Source organism: Xenopus laevis, chromosome 7S (genome assembly GCF_017654675.1).
Source record: "Xenopus laevis strain J_2021 chromosome 7S, Xenopus_laevis_v10.1, whole genome shotgun sequence".
NCBI classification, from domain to species: Eukaryota; Metazoa; Chordata; class Amphibia; order Anura; family Pipidae; genus Xenopus; species Xenopus laevis.
The window spans coordinates 71,433,228-71,450,496 of NC_054384.1; the positions used below are offsets into that span (position 1 = coordinate 71,433,228).

The 17,269-nt window shown below is 39.0% G+C and overlaps 1 protein-coding gene across 2 annotated transcripts in view; it reads left to right on the plus strand.

Moving 5' to 3' along the window:
- The window catches only part of pcsk7.S (proprotein convertase subtilisin/kexin type 7 S homeolog), a 31,781-nt gene that overhangs the window by 3,791 nt on the left and 10,721 nt on the right, over nt 1–17,269 (plus strand). For both annotated transcript variants that reach the window (XM_018227752.2, XM_018227751.2), the window contains exons 3-11: nt 2,042–2,176; nt 2,331–2,496; nt 4,894–4,984; nt 5,208–5,262; nt 6,013–6,151; nt 7,194–7,294; nt 8,603–8,770; nt 13,471–13,578; nt 14,316–14,418. In XM_018227752.2, the coding sequence (XP_018083241.1) occupies nt 2,042–2,176; nt 2,331–2,496; nt 4,894–4,984; nt 5,208–5,262; nt 6,013–6,151; nt 7,194–7,294; nt 8,603–8,770; nt 13,471–13,578; nt 14,316–14,418 (1,066 nt within the window). The remainder of the gene's footprint in view (nt 1–2,041; nt 2,177–2,330; nt 2,497–4,893; nt 4,985–5,207; nt 5,263–6,012; nt 6,152–7,193; nt 7,295–8,602; nt 8,771–13,470; nt 13,579–14,315; nt 14,419–17,269) is intronic.

A 17,269-nucleotide genomic window follows, 5' to 3' on the forward strand; every position in this document is an offset into this window, starting at 1 on the left:
AAAGTTGAAAAAAAAAATTTGGACGGTGCAGTAATGGATCAATAAAATGTTTATTCCTTTCCTACTGTACATTGATACAAGCAATATCTATATTTTGCTGGACTTAAATGAAATGTCTTAAAGGAACAGTAACGTCAAAAAATAAGTGTTTTAAAGTAATGAAAATATAATGCAGTGTTGCCCTGCACTGGTAAAACTGCTGTGTTTGCTTAAGAAACACTACTATTGTTTATATAAATAGGCTGCTGTGCAGTAATGGGGACAGCCATATAAAGGAGAAAAGGCTCAGGTTACACATCAAATAGCAAATAAGCTCTGTCTGTCTAATGGTGTTATCTGTTATCCATTAGTTATCCTGTGCCATATAGCCGTTTTCCAATTTCCACCATTGCTTCCCAGCAGCTTATTTATATGAACTATAGTAGTGTTTCTGAAGCAAACAGATCCGTTTTACCAGTGCAGGGCAACAGTACATGATATTTTCATTATTTTAAAACACTTTAGTTTTTTGGTGTTACTGTTCCTTTAACAGTGTTTTCCCAGGAATAAGAAGTGGCAGACAGGGAAAAAATTTAGCTGGTGGGGAAAAATAAATAATTACATGCCTTCCCCACCTCTCTCCCCCTAATAGGCTTTTGCAGAAGCTGATAGGACGGTGCAAATAAAGTATGCAGTCCTACTGACTTCTTAAAGAAGGTGGATGGGGATGACACTCAATCCAGAGCTTTTTTCGTGGATGCGTGTCTGCTTTTTCACACTCAAAGTACATACGCACAGACTGACATGTGCATGCACACAGCACACAATTCACACACATACACATTTTTACACTTTTTACTGTACTGTTTTTATTGCACAGAGTGACTACTGTAAGTGAGTGAGCGCTGTAGGAAAAATGTGAGATTTTATTAAATTTTCAGATTGTTTTTATCTTTTACATTTTATTGGATTTTGCAATGGTCATTATTATTTGTCTTTGCAAGTAAAAAAGTTGGATTTACGATTTTAATTTTGAGCCTCTAAATGCTATATGCACATTGGGCATCAGACAAACCCTGGTAGCCATAGTTAATATTCTATATTTGTAAATGGGGATATGAGGGAACTTCTAAACTAGGCTTTGTGGTTTGGAGGGTTGTGGGTGCACTCCTAAGGCCATATAAAAACATTTAAATACAATTATCCCCTGTTTAAAAAAAGAAAAACAGGGTTTTTTGTTACAAAGTTATGATCATAAAATTGGTAAGCCGCCATACCACGTCTTTCCGCAGCTTACCAATTTTATGATCATAACTTTGTAACAAAAAACCCTGTTTTTTTTTTTTTTTAGACGGGATTATTGTATTTAAAAATGTTTTTATATGGCCTTAGGAGTGCATCCACAACCCTCCTTTTTTGTACTTGGAGTAGAAAGACCTTTATCCATTTTGGATTCATCAAAATGTATATTTTCCAAAATTATATACTTTTAATGTGTCCCCATATTCTTGAGTGCTCTTGTGATACACCCATTTCATTTTCTTTGGGCCTCTACAATCCATTTTATTGGCTAATATCCACAATAACATGGATGCATGGTTCTTATTTCCATCTACCAATATATCAGCCGTGAAAATTCATGAGTTGTTTTCATTTTAGAGTCTCTTCAGAAACATACTTTAGAAATCCTATGCACATTGGGCATCAAACTGTGGGGAGATTTCTGGCTTTCATATTTACAGTATTTCATCATGAGAAAGTGGAGATGGGCAGAGAACTAGTGTGCACTCCAGGGCAGTGTCAGAAACCTCTCTTTCCATAAACATTGGTTTCATAAACTAACATACTAAAGAGGAACACTCATAATATCATGTCTAAGGCTAATTTATCCTGCTCTATTTGTATGCCTCCAAAATATGCAGAAGGTATAGTATTTTGTTTCATGCTAATGTTTCTGATCTATATACTAGCAGTGAGCTTTGTCCATGCTGTCCGTGCACATAAATTAATTCTTTAATCATTTTACTATATTTTTTAACCTACATCTCTTTTTCATATTTAGCACAATGGCCGAAATCCTGGAATGGATATTAATGTTACCGGTGTGTGGGAGAGAAATGTGACTGGTCGTGGGGTCACTGTGGTGGTTGTGGATGATGGAGTCCAACACACTATCCAAGACATCCAGCCAAATTATGTGGGTACCTTGTGCACCTTGCACAAAGATGTGGCTACAAGCCATTGTGCAGGAGAGTAATAAAGCATATTGAGCAGAAGAAGAAGGCAAATAAAATGCAAATAATCACAAGGTGACCTGATACATTTTAAAAAAATCTTTTTTTTTTTTTCAGAGCCCTGAGGGGAGTTATGATATAAACTCTAATGACCCAGACCCAATGCCGCACCCTGATGGTGGCAGTGACAACCGACACGGGACTCGATGTGCTGGGGAAATTGCCGCAGTTCCCAATAATAGTTTCTGTGCAGTTGGTGTGGCCTTTGGGAGCCGGATTGCAGGTATGTGAGATCATAATGAACCAGAAGGGTGTGCTCCTAGACTTTTACTTTGATCTTGGCTTATGCAAGTGTAAGGATGTTTTTAATTTTTAAAACAGTAGACCAGTTTTCATAAACAATATAGGTATTTATTTTATCTCTATTTTGATGCTATGTTGGTTAAATGTGTATACATCTCCCTAAACTGCTAGTGTAAATAGAAGCCCTGATTTATTTTTTTTCTAATAATAATCACGTCAGCTGAACTTTTGTTAAAGGAGAAGGAATAGCATTTTACAATTGGGATGCTAAAAGTTTGACACCCCCAAGTGACTACTTTTACTTACCTGACACCCTGGGCTCCTATCAGCAGAAAACCGCACTGGCTCGTGGTTCTTCTAGCGAGCACCACAAAGAGATCCTCTTTCCAGGGCAGTAGAGCAAAATAGCCGACTTTTCCTTTAAAGTTCGGCTTTTTGCTCTACTGCGCATACGCACCGCAAGAAGACCCGAATGCAGCAGGAAGAGGATCTCTTTGTGGTGCTCGCTAGAAGAACAAAATACAATGGTTTTCTGCTGATAGAAGCACCTGCAGGCTGACAGCTGGCTGTTGATACAAAGTAACAGTAGTCAGCCAGCTCAGCAAAGTAGTCAGACAGATCAGCAGGGGGCTAGGCTTAGGTAATAGTTCCAAACCATTAAAAATCATGAAAAATCTGCATATTTTTTAATTGATGTATATTGCAAAGTTGCTTATGTTTACTTTTCAAAAAGCTTAAGTTGTGTTTTGTTCCCTTTTAAGTAAAATTTTCCATGGAACAGAATGCTAACAATGTTTTTATGGATGTAGATCTACTAAACGTAGACCTCGCATTAGTAAAGTATGGGCACTCTTGATTTAGCTCAAGCAGTGAAATAGCATTTATTTTCTTTATCTAACTCATTTCATATTGTAATAAAGTATTATCACCACCATGTATATAATACACACCACTTGAGATGAGAGACCTTATATCTAATTTCAAAGAAAGCCTAGAGACTGAGGTATCTCTGTCCCTTGCCAACTTGATGTCTCTGGATGTTTGTACTATGTATCTACAGCCACATGGACATTTAAAAGGGTACACAACATTGGTGGACTTACATGTTGCATATCTGTACAATAGATTATAAACTTGTGTAGGGTGGCATAATAACAGACTGTCAACATTTGCAACCCAAACAACGAAATGCACCAGTTTTGGGATTAGCCTTAGTTCTTCAGTGAGATATTTGAGGTTCATAGAATGTCTAAGGATCCTGGTTTTTTAATACGTACCTTCAATGAGGGCTTTTATTCATGTAGCTATGGAGTGATACAAAAATGATCCTATCCATCAGCTTCTTGTATGGCACCATCTTGGTTTATATTCTCTAACTTCAATCTTTGTTGAAGCTCTGCTTTTGTGTTATAAAAGCCTTTTGCTGATTAGATAAAATGTGTTTTCACACATAAACTGGTCCTTCAGGATGCCACACAACTCTTGGGTTGGGTTAAGAAAGCTTTGTGCATATAGTTGTATGTTCTAAATCTCCACAATCGTTGTATATAGCTCTGAAACTTATCTTACCATCACAATAGACATTCTTACATCTAGAATAGGAGGAAGCAACTGTTGCATCCATCAAAGTCCTTTGTGCTTGCAAAAAGACTTTATCATGGAGCTTAAAGTAATTTTTCTGCAATATTGTATCTGTGCAATCGAATTAAGATCATTTTGTACGTTAATGTTCTTGCATATCTACACTGTCATCAAATTACATTCACATGTTTTCACAGTGATTAATTTGCACGCAAGATCCCAGTGTACCTTAAGCTGGCCATAGATGCAAAGATCCCCATCTCCCGACCTGCCACTAATATTTCAGATCAAATAAAGTAGAAAAATAACAGAGCAGACGATGTTCTGCCCCCGACAGCAATCGTACGAAAGTTATGTACGTCAAAGCTGGTGACGGTCTCCCACTGAAAATCAACCGATCGGCAATACATGCAGAGAAATTATCGGCAGCCGACAAATCTTTTAACCTGTCAGATCGACCAAACGACCGATCTCCATGGGACGAAAAATGACGGGAAAATCATACGAAATCAGATCTTTGCGTCTATGGCCCTAATTACATTGACTTTTCCTTGGTATTTTTCTAAACTAGCCCTGATCATTATTGCAGAGTTCCTTACACTTATTTAATGCTGTGCTCAACTTCATGTTCTTTTAACTTTCTGATAAACATCCTACCCATCACTTGATACTCTTGCTCTTTCACATTCTTTTGCAGTTCTACATCTCCATGGCTCCATATTACTTTATATTGTACCATCATTTTAGGCTGACTTTCCACATTGGATTTGTCTTTTTGACATGCAGTTTTTCTTAGGAATCCGTGTCCTTGATGGGCCCCTTACAGACAGCATGGAAGCTATTGCATTCAACAAGCACTATCAGATCAATGATATCTACAGCTGCAGGTGACTAAGAACCCTATCTGTGGTGTAGGCATCTTTAATTATGTGTTTGCCTAGTGTGCTTGTTGTATATACAGTTGTGCATTTGTGTATGCTTTATGTCTGTGCAGTCTTTTTTTATGTGTGTATTACTCATATGTGTTACCATTTTGGAGCATATTATACTAATATTTGATGATCACCAATAAATTACTTTTTTTTAAAAATGTATTTATTCATTTTGCAGCTGGGGTCCTGACGATGATGGTAAAACAGTTGATGGCCCTCATCAACTAGGAAAGGTAATATTCATCTCTACCTTAACCCCTTGTTCTCATATGATACTGCTGAAATCCATTGGAGAGTTCTCAGATATGTGCAAAGCACATATGGGAGATTCCTGTGCTCCGTTGTATTTCTATTGAATTCTGTTGGTATCTATAAAAAGAAGTGCGGGGGAAAAAGCAGAACCGTAAACCATTCCTTTGTGTTGCTACTCTAAAGTAACATTTTTTGACATGTTACTTCTCCAAACAATTATTTACAGACATTTTCGAATTCACCTCACTATCATCACATAATTACCTCTGCTGTTTTTTCTTAAGTGATTTTTTTGACTTCCATTTTTGTAAAAGGTACAGGTATATTCAGTTGTATATTTAGTTGTGCTGTATATAAACCTAACATAGTCACACATCCACTTTCTGAGATCACGTTTATATGCTAACATTTTGAGATGTTTTTGGAAAAAAAAAACTATTTTTGTATTTTTGTGTCTCTGCCAAGCTCTACTGTGTCTGCCAATCCCATAGCTAACTTAGTCCGTTTTATTCAGTTAGGCATCGTATCAGTTTGTATGAGTCTTGGTAATTGATGCTTACAGTTGTATTGTGAGACTATTGTTCTGATCCAAAGGAAATATTTAGAATCCCTGCAATAAAACAAAACATTTAAATCGAAAATATGTTGTTGCATTTCATATGAGCAAGCCAATCTGAGAGTTTCAGTGCACTTTACTCTCATAAATCATATTCTATTTCCTCTCTCACCAGGCCGCACTGCAGCATGGAGTAATTGCTGGACGGAAGGGATTTGGGAGTATTTTTGTGGTTGCCAGTGGTAATGGAGGCCAATATAATGATAACTGTAACTACGATGGATACGCTAACTCCATCTACACTGTTACCATAGGTAACTATGCAGAATACATCTTCCATACCACCTGTACATTAAAGGCCCTCTCCTGTTCAACACATTATTAGCTGAGCCGAGGCTTTGGCACTTAAAGAGATACTGACACCAGAAAATAACTTTTTTATGTCCATCATAACATTATCTTTGAATGCTATTTATAATTTTGTCATACAAGTATTTGCCTGATGCTTTTACATTACCTTTCTTACCCCCATGTTCCTCTATGAGGGGGCTGCCATATTTGTGCAGCAGTAGTCCATTAGCATTAGAAACTCTAACTGACAGACTGAGATGGGACAGTCAGGTTGGCAATACTGATGGGACAGTATGGGCAATCTATGCATTCACCTACATAAAAGCCCATGCTGGCAGGTTTTACCTATAATACTAGCTATTCTTGTTTTTCCCAATGGGGCATCTGACTGCTCTGTTAACTACCCTCAAGCTGACTGTAAATTGTAGAAGGGGCTAATAAAAAATTAAGCCTTGACATTAGCCTGTTCTGCCTTAGAGCACTTCCTACTGAACCTTTCTGCCTCTGACTTTTGAGCATCATATACTCTCCTTCAGCAAGTGGAGTCCAAAGAGGGACTCCCACCCTATTATGCACTAGAGAAACCATCTGATAACCTTGCCCGTTAGAAATCACTCATCTTCCTCCAGCCAGTGCCTAATTTCTTTGGGAACTCCTTCCCCCTCCCAGATTTATCAGACCCAGGCTATAAGCAGGAGTTCACCTTCACTGGGGATATCCCAAATTAGGGAAGGACTGTATCCCTTCTCCCCAGCACCACAATATTTATTCCACAGTATAACTTCTAGTCATAAGCATGATACAAACTCATTGGTTCAGTGATTCAATTCACTGTTTTACAAAGCCTCAAAAAATCATGTTATTACTTTCTAGTGTGCCTTTTACTGAGTTCTCTTAGATGAGTAAATATCATCATTAAGAAATATAGTTTGTGTGTGATATGTCGCTTATTAAATAGCACAATGAATTGTCTTTTGTCTTGTTTATCCGCTCTCCTTCATGTAGGTGCCGTTAATGAAGTGGGTAAAATGCCATTCTATGCAGAGGAGTGTGCATCAATGTTAGCAGTGACCTTTAGTAGCGGTGACAAATTAATGAGAAGTATTGTAAGTAATTTGTTTATATTCTTCCTTTTTACTGCTACCAAAATTGTGTCAACTTCTGCAACTTGTTAAAATACCAATATTGTACTGGTCAAAACATTGTTACTATACTGCAGGGGTCCCCCAGAACTGGGCCATGGACAGTCCTGAAGTGGGCTCCAAATTGAAAGTCGGGGTGCCCGAATTAGACACTGGGGCACCGAATTGAACGCCGACCCCCTCACTGAGCCTTTTCCGACCCCCCTTGTCCTTGCAAAAAAAATTGGGTCGTCTTTGCTCCCCGGGCCAAAAAAAGTTGGGGACCCTGCTATACTGTACTCTCGGTGTTGTGTGTGTGGTAACCCTGTGTTGCCATTCTATTCACTCTGTTCTGTTGGACCTATACTGATATCATCCTAAACTTGAACTAAAGTGAAATGCTTCATGTGAACAATCTAACCACATTTTCAGTATCTTAAAAAATGCAATGGTGCAACATCTAGGCTCCCTGTCACATTATATTTTGACTAGAAGATTTGCTAAGTATGATATTATTGGATTATAAATAATACAGTGACTTTAAATGAGTTTTATCAACTGTTCTTGCTAAAATAAACACATGCAAATGTGGGGTCAGGAAGACGTTTTGCCGAAAGTCATTCTTTCAGATAAAGTTGTCTCGACTGCACCACAAGTCAGATGGTGTTTTAGATTACATTTTATCTGCACCAACTTTTGAACAAAGCATTATTTTAATGTACCAAAAGCATCCTATAACATGATCATGTTGAGGATTTTTGTTTGGCTTTTAATAAGAAACATTGCCACCCTTTATTATGCTTTTATACTATAGACAAGTAGTGCTCATGCATTCGTATGAAAATGCCTTGTGTTTTGTCGGTACACAATTTCTTATTGCAGTTGAGACCACACAATGCAGTGTGCATGTCTATACCATTCCAGCCAGTAAAATATATTTTGCAGCTAGTGATGTCATCAGAACATTAGTTTTGCACTGAGAAATATACCTGAAGGTTTATATCTACTTTAATATAATTTGGATAAAGGCTTTTTAATTAAAGTAAATATTTTAATATGTTGATGTTTCCCTTTCATTCAAGAACCCTGAATGGAACCCAAACCTTGAGCTAATGCAATATTTTCTTGCAAAAGACCCATAAGTGCTTCTTTCTTTAAGTGCATAGCTGTTGAAGAATGTTCCCATATAGACCAATACCATCCTTTATACATAGTGCACCTTTTCTGTTAACCCTCTTTGTCTTACTGATATATTCACTGATTAATCATAAGCTGCATTCTCTGTTATCTTAGGTGACATCTGACTGGAATCTGCAGAAAGGGACGGGATGCACCGAAGGTCACACGGGGACTTCTGCAGCTGCGCCTATTGCAGCAGGGATGATAGCTTTGATGTTGCAGGTCCGGCCATGCTTGACCTGGAGAGATGTCCAGCATATAATTGTGTTCACAGCTACCAAGGTTTGTGCTATACATTCCCCTTCAACGGTCAACCCATTTACACCTATCTTACACACTGTCTGTTCCAGTGGGCTTGCTGATGTCAATCCCTGTGTGTCTTAATGCATGTATCTTACTTTTAAGCAGCAGTTCCTGGTAGCATTTAGTTCGCCAGCGTAACGTCATTTCGGTACTTCGCAGATTTACTAACGGTCGTTGGCGTAATTTCGCTAGCGAAGGAGATAGACTCTAGCGGTACTTCGCTCCCTAACGCCAGGCAAATTTGCGCTCTGTCGAATGGACGTAACTACGCAAATTCACTAAGATGCGGATTTTACTGAACGTTGCGCCAGACTTGCATTCGCCACCTCAGACCAGGAGAAGTGCAATAGATTAGATAGGACTTCCTCAAAATTTATTTGAAAAATTTTCTAAGTCCCAAAAAATGCTGGCGTCTTTTCCTTTTTTCAGGGTGATGGGCTTCAAAAGAGCGTAAAATGTTTTTTTGGTAACCGGCTTCACCCCCTATATTTCCTAACATATGGCACATAAACTATACACTGGGCTCATGTGTAGGGCAATATAACAACTCTATTTTCTTTTATTAAGGTTTCCCGGGCTTGTGTAGTGTAATGTGTTTGCCGCAACAAATACGTCCATTGAACTTAAACTTCCCGTCGTATATGCAAATAAGGCAACGCTAGCGCAACTTTGCTTTGCTTGGCGCAGTAACGCTAGTGCAACTTCGCCAGCGTTCTGCGCCCTGGATGCAACTTTGGATTTTAGTGAATTAGCGTTGTCCTGGAGAATCTACGTCTGTAGAAGTGTTGCGTTGTGAGCGAAGCCGTCACTGCCGATTTTTCGGAGGTTAGTAAATTTGCCCCTAAGGCGGCAACTTGCAGCAAACTTGGGGGAGGAAAAGAGCCTTAAAGAGCAACCTCTGTTAGGGGCCAGAGAAGGGGCAGTGGAGGCTAATGAGGGAGTCAAGTTTTCAACAGTTAAGTGGGGGAAGTAGGGGACAGAAGGTAGGGGAATGGTCCAATGTAACCGATTCACCATTTTGGGTGAAGATGCTGGGGGGGGTCGACAGCTCTGAGCTGACATATATGGAGCAGACTAACTCTAACTCTCCCTGTGGGAGGGCAGTGTCTCTAATACAGGTAGGGGAGTGCTAGGAAGGAAAGTAGGGATGCTACAAATCCACTATTTTGAATTCGGCCGAACCCCGAATCCTTCACGAAAGATTTGGCCAAGAACTGAATCCTAATTTGCATATGTAAATTAGGGGTGGGAAGGGGCAAGCATTTTTTACTTCCTTGTTTTTTGACAAAAAGTCACATGATTTCCCTCCCACCCCCTAATTTGCATATGCAAATTCGGATTTGGTTCGGCCGGGCAGAAGGACCTGGATCCTGAAGAATCCTGGATTTGGAGTACATCTAAAGGAAAGCCAGGTTTTAGTTATAGGGGATTCAATTATTAGAAAGGTTGATAAGGTCGCAGTGATCCTACATGCTGAACTGTCTATTTGCCTGGTGCTATGATCTGGCATGTGGTGTAACGAGTAGAGTGATTACTTGGATGGCTGGGGAAGACCTAGCGGCCTTCGTACACATAGGTACCATAGGAGTTCTCAAGAATGATTGTTAAAAAAACTAGGTAAAAAGTTAAGGGTGGGGACTTCCAAGGTAAATATCTCAGACATATAAACTGTGTCATGAGCAACGTTAGGAAGGATGCGGGAGCTTAGGTAGATAATAAGTGGATGAGAAACTGGTGAGGGGAAGACTGCTTTGGGTTTCTAGAGAACTGGGCTGATTTCTCAATCGGCTACAGACTCTTTGCCAGGGATGGGCTACACCTCAATGATGATGATTCAGCTGTTTGGGGGGAGTAGATTACTAGAGGGTTGGAGGGTGCCTTAATGGATGAGTTCTTCACTGATTGTAACGAGTCCAGCAAATTAATTGTAGGGGAATGCTATATATCCCCTAATGTAACTGAAGAGGAAGAGGCTAAGCTCTTTTTGATATTTTAGGGCAAGTTATTATAATGGGGGGCAGCAACAGTGCTGCTAGGACAGTTAATAGGAACACATTCATACAATTTTATGTCACAGATTGTTGACGAGACAACCAGAAAAATGCTATACTGGATCTAGTGATCTTTAACAATCCAGAATGTATAGCAAATGTGCAAATAGTTGAACCCCTGGAGAATAGTGACCATAATGTGATTTCATTGAATGTTTCACATAAAAAACAAATATACACTGGGGCAACAAAAGATCCTGAATTTAAAAAAAGCTAATTTTACTTGTTAAGGGCTGTCCTTCAGAGTATAGATTGGGGCATTATGTTTTCTGCTGAAAATACAGAACATAAATGATTGTCATTTAAAATTATTTGTTACTGTTCTCAATTTATTCCCTTAAGAAGTAAATGTAGGAGCACCAAGAACCACCCAATGTTTATTAGTACATTTTAAAACTACAATCTGTGGGGACAGAATCTGCTTTTAATGAATATAAACACTATAATGAATGTTGTAAAACAGCAATCGAAAGGCAAAGATTGAAAGCGAGGAGCACAGTTTGGCAGAGGACAAGACTAACCCCAAAAAAGTGTTTTTTATATATAGTAATAGTTAAAAGATGTGGTTGCGAGTGTGGCTCCTTTAAATAATGGTACTAATATGGTTGTAACAAATACAGAATAGGCAGATGTGCTAAATCAATACTTTTATTCAGTGTAAAAACATAGAGGAGTCAGAGTTTTATGACCCACCTCATATAGCTGCACTGTTGGCTCAGCTCAGTATAGTCAGTGGCTGACTAAGGATATGATTCATAAAACTTTAATTAAAAAGAATGATAACAAGGCACCAGGGCTTGATGGAATTCACTCACGGGTACTGAGAGAGCTTAAGTTGATTGAAGACCTACCCCTATTTCTGATTTTCTCAGATTCACTTTCATCTGCTATGGTACCAATGGATTGGAGGAATGCTAATGTCATTCCTAAATTTAAAAAGGGATTACTGTCTCAGCCTAGTATTTATAGGCCAGTAAATTAGACATACATGTGGGCAAATTATTTGATGGCTTGTTAAAGGATCACATTTAAAATTATGTTCTGGAAGATGACATTATGAGTAGTAATCCTCATGGCTTTATGAAAGATAAGTCATGTCAAGACAGATTTGACAAAGTAATGTATCCGTGTTTGCAGATGACACAATGCTTTGAAGCCCAATTAATTCCATCCAGGATGTGGCATCTTTGCAGCAGAATCTTGACAAACTGGCAATCTGGGCTGCTGAGTGGCAGATGATTCAATATTGATAAACAGTGGCGAACTTAGAGTGAGCCGGGCTCCCCTGCCAAAAATTTTTTCAGAGGAGCCCAACAAACGCTGATCCCCCAGCCTCCTGCCCAATTCCAGTAACAACTCCGCCGCTCACGTCCTGCCCCAAATTTGCCCATGTCCCACCCAAACTCTGCCCACATCTTACCAACTCCGCCCACTCCAACCCGACTTGCTTCCCCCTTCCTCGCCAGTAAGAGAGAGTGGCTGAGGAGGAGGTTTTTTTTTTTATTAGCTATAGAGGAAGCATACCCCATAGTCCGGGCCCCCTGTGGCTGCAGGGTGTGCTTCCTTTATAGTTACACCACTGTTGATAAATGTAAGGTAACCTTTAATGGGACTGCACTAGGCAAATCCATAATGGAAATGAACCTTGCAGTCCTTGAAGATAATAAACTTGGCTGAAGAAAGCAATTCAGTCAGCAGATGAGAGGACAAACAAGGTCTTGAGCTGTATTAACGAGGCATAGAGTCACAGGAAGAGGGTTATTCTCCACTGTACAGAGCAATGGTAAGGCCTCATCTAGAATATGCGTACAGTTTTGGCCTCCAGCGTTCAAACGGGACATTATTGAATTAGAGAGGGTCCAGAGAAGGGCAACTAAGCTGGTCCAAGGTATTGAAAATCTCAATTATGAGAAAAGACTGGTCAAGTTGTTTAGGCTGGAAAAGATGTGCTTAAAGGAGAAGGAAAGCTCCAAGACAGTTTATTGCCAAAAGATTAGCCACAATAGTGCAAGCTAGAATGCTATATTTATTCTGCAGAATACTTTACCATACCTGAGTAAACAGCTCTAGACACTGTCTCTGTTTGTTTAGGATAGAAGCTGCCATATAAGATTGGAGTGACATCACTTCCTGCCTTAGTCTCTCCCTGCTCACTAAAAGCTCTGAGCTCAGATTACAGCAGGGATGGGAGGAGGGAGGGGGAGAGGAGCAAACTGAGCATGCTCAGGCCCTGCCCTGGAGGTTTAAGATGAAAACAGGAAGTCTGATACAGAAGCCCATGTGTACACAATAGAAGGAAAGAAATGCTGTGTTTCTTTTGACAGAGGACTCAGAGCAGCATTACTTTGAGGGTTTACTGGTGTATTTAAATAGCCTTTCCTTCTCCTTTAATCAGTGATATTATAACTATGTATATGAGGGGATCATATAATAATCTCTCTAATGTTTTATTTAACAGTAGGTCCTAGTCTACTTTGTTACTGTGTTACCAATTATTTGAAGAAAAGATGCATTATTGTGCACTGGAACTATAATTTACATTTACAACTAAAAATAAGGAACCATTTCTGATTTTGCTGTTTTATAGTTTTGCGTTTCTTATATCTCCATTTCTCTACACTCCCATAGTATGAAGATCGTCATGCAGCCTGGCAAACAAATGGAGCTGGCTTTAGCCATAGTCATCAGCATGGATTTGGCCTGTTAAATGCTTGGCGTCTCACAAATGCAGCTATGGTAACAAAATTAATATTACCCTTCGCAAAGTCTGAATTCATATGGCACTTCAGAATACTCAGTGAGACAGATGCAAAATACTATTTTCCATTAAAACATTCACTGTGCATCATCTAGCGTCTTAAATATACCTTCCTCATTTAGATCTTTTTACCACTACCTAACCTAACATACCTCACAACCATGCCTTATTTCTCCTGTATGGATTGTCATCCTTACTTTGATATATTCTCACAGGAATTACATACAATTGGGCTTTCTGATTCACTTAGACAGGTGGAGTCTAAACCGCAACTTGCATAATAGTCCAGACAATGTTTGAGAATGAAAGTCACATTCTTTCTCTCAGAATGAGAATACTATATGGAAGATAATACAGGTATTGGACCTGTTATCAGAATGCTTGAGACCTGGGGTATTCCGTATAACTGATCTTTCCATAATTTGAATCTTCATACCTTAAGTCTACAAGAAAATCATTTAAACATTAAATAAACCAAATAGGATGATTCTGCTTCCAATAAGTATTAATTATATCTTAGTTGGCATCAAATACAAGGTACTGTTCAATTATTACAGAGAAACAGGAAATCATTTTTAAGAATTTGGATTATTTGATTATAATGGAGTCTATGGTAGACGGCCTTTCCATAATTTGGAGCTTTCTGGATAACAGTTTTCCTGGATAACGGATACCATACCTGTATAGACAATGACTGGTTTCTCTTTACTTGCAGGTATGGGAATCGGTACCCTATTTAGCTTCCTATATCAGTCCTGTATTTAAAGAGAACAAACCTATCCCTCTAGTGCCCAATACACTTGAAGTATACTGGAATGGTAAGTCTTGCCATATTCTTTATTTTCTATTTGCACACTGTGCCATTCTGGATCACAAATCAAGAGCTGCTTCATATCGAGCGATATAAAGGGAATCTTTTGTACTGTATGTGTCATTCCATAGAAGTTTATTTGTATTATCTCTTTCCCTAATTTGCATTTAAGCAGTGCACAAGAGTCTAGTCTCTTGTTCACAATCTGCCTAATTTATTTATATACTGTACCCTTCCTTTGGCATCAACAGTGGGTATTTCTGTATTATGATTTTGTTGCACGTAGCTGTGCCAGGAAAGATTGTTTTTTTACCAGATTTATTCATGGAGGCTTTCATTTTCTCAGGAACTATTCATATTTTGTACTTCACTATGTATTTCCTCATTAAAAGCATTTAGAAAAGTGCTCTGAACCGTTTCTGAATTCATGGGAAAATGCAAGACACAATGCTCACATTTATACAGAGTTCAGTGCCATGGTATTTTGAGCCTTAGGCAAATGCTTTCCAAAAAAGAGCCTCTCCTTTTCCAAGTACATTTTAATCATCCAGTATTTTGGATTAGCGTAGAGAGTGAGACAGTCAACCTGTGTAGCTTAATGTGACAGCTCTGCCTTTCAGATACTCTTCACAAAGGTTCGGACTTACTTTCCCAAAGGTTAATCTTCAGTTTAGATCACATTTGTCCTAGAAAGTTTTATTAACACTGCAAGCCCGGTTAAATATACACAAACAAGCCGCCTGTTTTGCTCTTATTTTCTTTTCTTTCAGGGAACCAGTGCTGTCAGTGGACAGTATTTTTGGTACTGCCTCTGTGCTCCCTTTATCTCTTCCCAGTGTTTTATATGTATCTGTTGAGTGTGTAAGAACCTGCCATAACAGAAATTTGTTCAAACACAGATTGAAAGCAGCCTAATGTTTTGCCTCATCCAGTGAATTAGCCTTTCCTTTAAGTGTTTTCTATGTAAGTAAATCCATTATATACCCCTTGCACTATTTGCTTTCTATTCCAAGAGACACAGGGGGTTATCCAGTGGCCCTTTTGTACTACATTTTTAAATCAGTAGCACAAAGGAAACCTGCTAGATTTGAATAGATCTCACACAATTGTTTGGGTTTTCTGCAGTTTTGTAGAGGAGAATCCGTGAAGTACTTGCAGTCATTAGAGACTTGGTTCTTATATGATAATGGTAATTTACAAGGGACAATTAGCCCTTCTAGAATCTTTATTCCAAAATGGCAACCTACTAAATTTTTTTTTATAGGTACAGGTATGGGACTTGTTATTCAGAATGCTCAGGACCTGGGGATTTCTGTATAACGGATTTTTATGTAATTTCATACCTTGTCTACTAGAAAATCATGCAAACATTAAATAAACCAAATAGGCTGGTTTTGCCTCCAATAAGGATTAATTATATCTTAGTTTGGATCAAGTACAAGGTACTGTTTTATTATTATTATTATTATTATTATAGAGTAAAGGAGAATCATTTTTTTAAAATTTGACTATTTGGATAAAATGGAGTCTATGGGAGACGGCCTTTCCATAATTCGGAGCTTTCTGGATAACTGGTTTCTGGATAACAGATCCCATACCTGTATAGCTAAATTAAAATTATTTAAAAGGCAAACAACCCCTTCTAAAATATTTGCCCAGCACTGTATGTTTCAAACAAGGTTTTTTAGTCTATGCAACAAACCATTAATGTGTAATCAACTCTTTGGCTACATTTGCACTTTCACATAGAGGCCTATTTATCAAATTCAGATTTGTGGATCTTCATTATTTTTAAATTCATAAGTTCAAATGGAAAAATAAACCTTGAAAACTTACCAAACTTGAATGTGCGCTTATTTATTAAAATGTAATTTCTTAAAAACATGAAAACTCTGGCGCAAAGCAATTGCTTTCTACATCATAATTGGTGAGTTTGCTAACTTTCAAAGAACTCCAGCTGAAATAAAAAATCACTTATATTTTGCCATGTTTTTTTTTTTCTTCTGCATGAGCTCACCAGATTTTAGATTACGTTCAAGTTTTTTTTTTTTAGGCTTTATTAATTCCCGAACATTCGTCTTAAACAGTTGTATTAAAATGTTAAGAAATCAGCCCCGTAGTTTTGAACCTTCCTGTCCTCTCATGCAGTTTATTGAAATGTATTTACAGGGAAACTATCCCAAAACCCAGAACAGATTCCAAGGTTTGGTCACTGCTCCAAGGTTTGGCTCTGGGCCTGGCCTTCAGCTTCTCTGATGCCACCAGGTCTTAAAGTGAGAGAACCAAGGTAAGGGTTCTGGGCAGGCAAGAGAACCAAGGCGAGGGTTCAGGGCAGCCAAGAGAACCAAGGCGAGGGTTCTGGGCAGGCAAGAGAATAAAGGCGAGGGTTCTGGGCAGGCAAAAGAACCAAGGTGAGGGTTCTGGGCAGGCAAGAGAACCAATGCTAGATTTTTGGGCAGCCAAGAGAACCAAGCCGAGGTTTCTGGGCAGTCAAGAACCAAGGTGAGGGTTCTGGGCAGGCAAAAGAACCAAGCGAGGGTTCTGGGCAGGAAAGAGAACACAGGCGAGGTTTCTGGGCAGGCAAGAGAACCAAGGTGAGGTTTCTGGGCAGGCAAGAGAACCAAGGTGAGGTTTCTGAGCAGGCAAGAGATCCAAGGCGAGGTTTCTGGGCAGCCAAGAGAACCAAGGTGAGAGTTCTGGACAGACAAAAGAACCAAGGTGAGGGTTTTGGGCAGGCAAGAGAACCACGGCGAGGTCTCTGGGCAGGCAAGAGAACCAAGGCAAGGTCTCTGGGCAGGCAAGAGAACCAAGGCAAGGTCTCTGGGCAGGCAAGAGAACCAACGTGAGGGTTCTGGGCA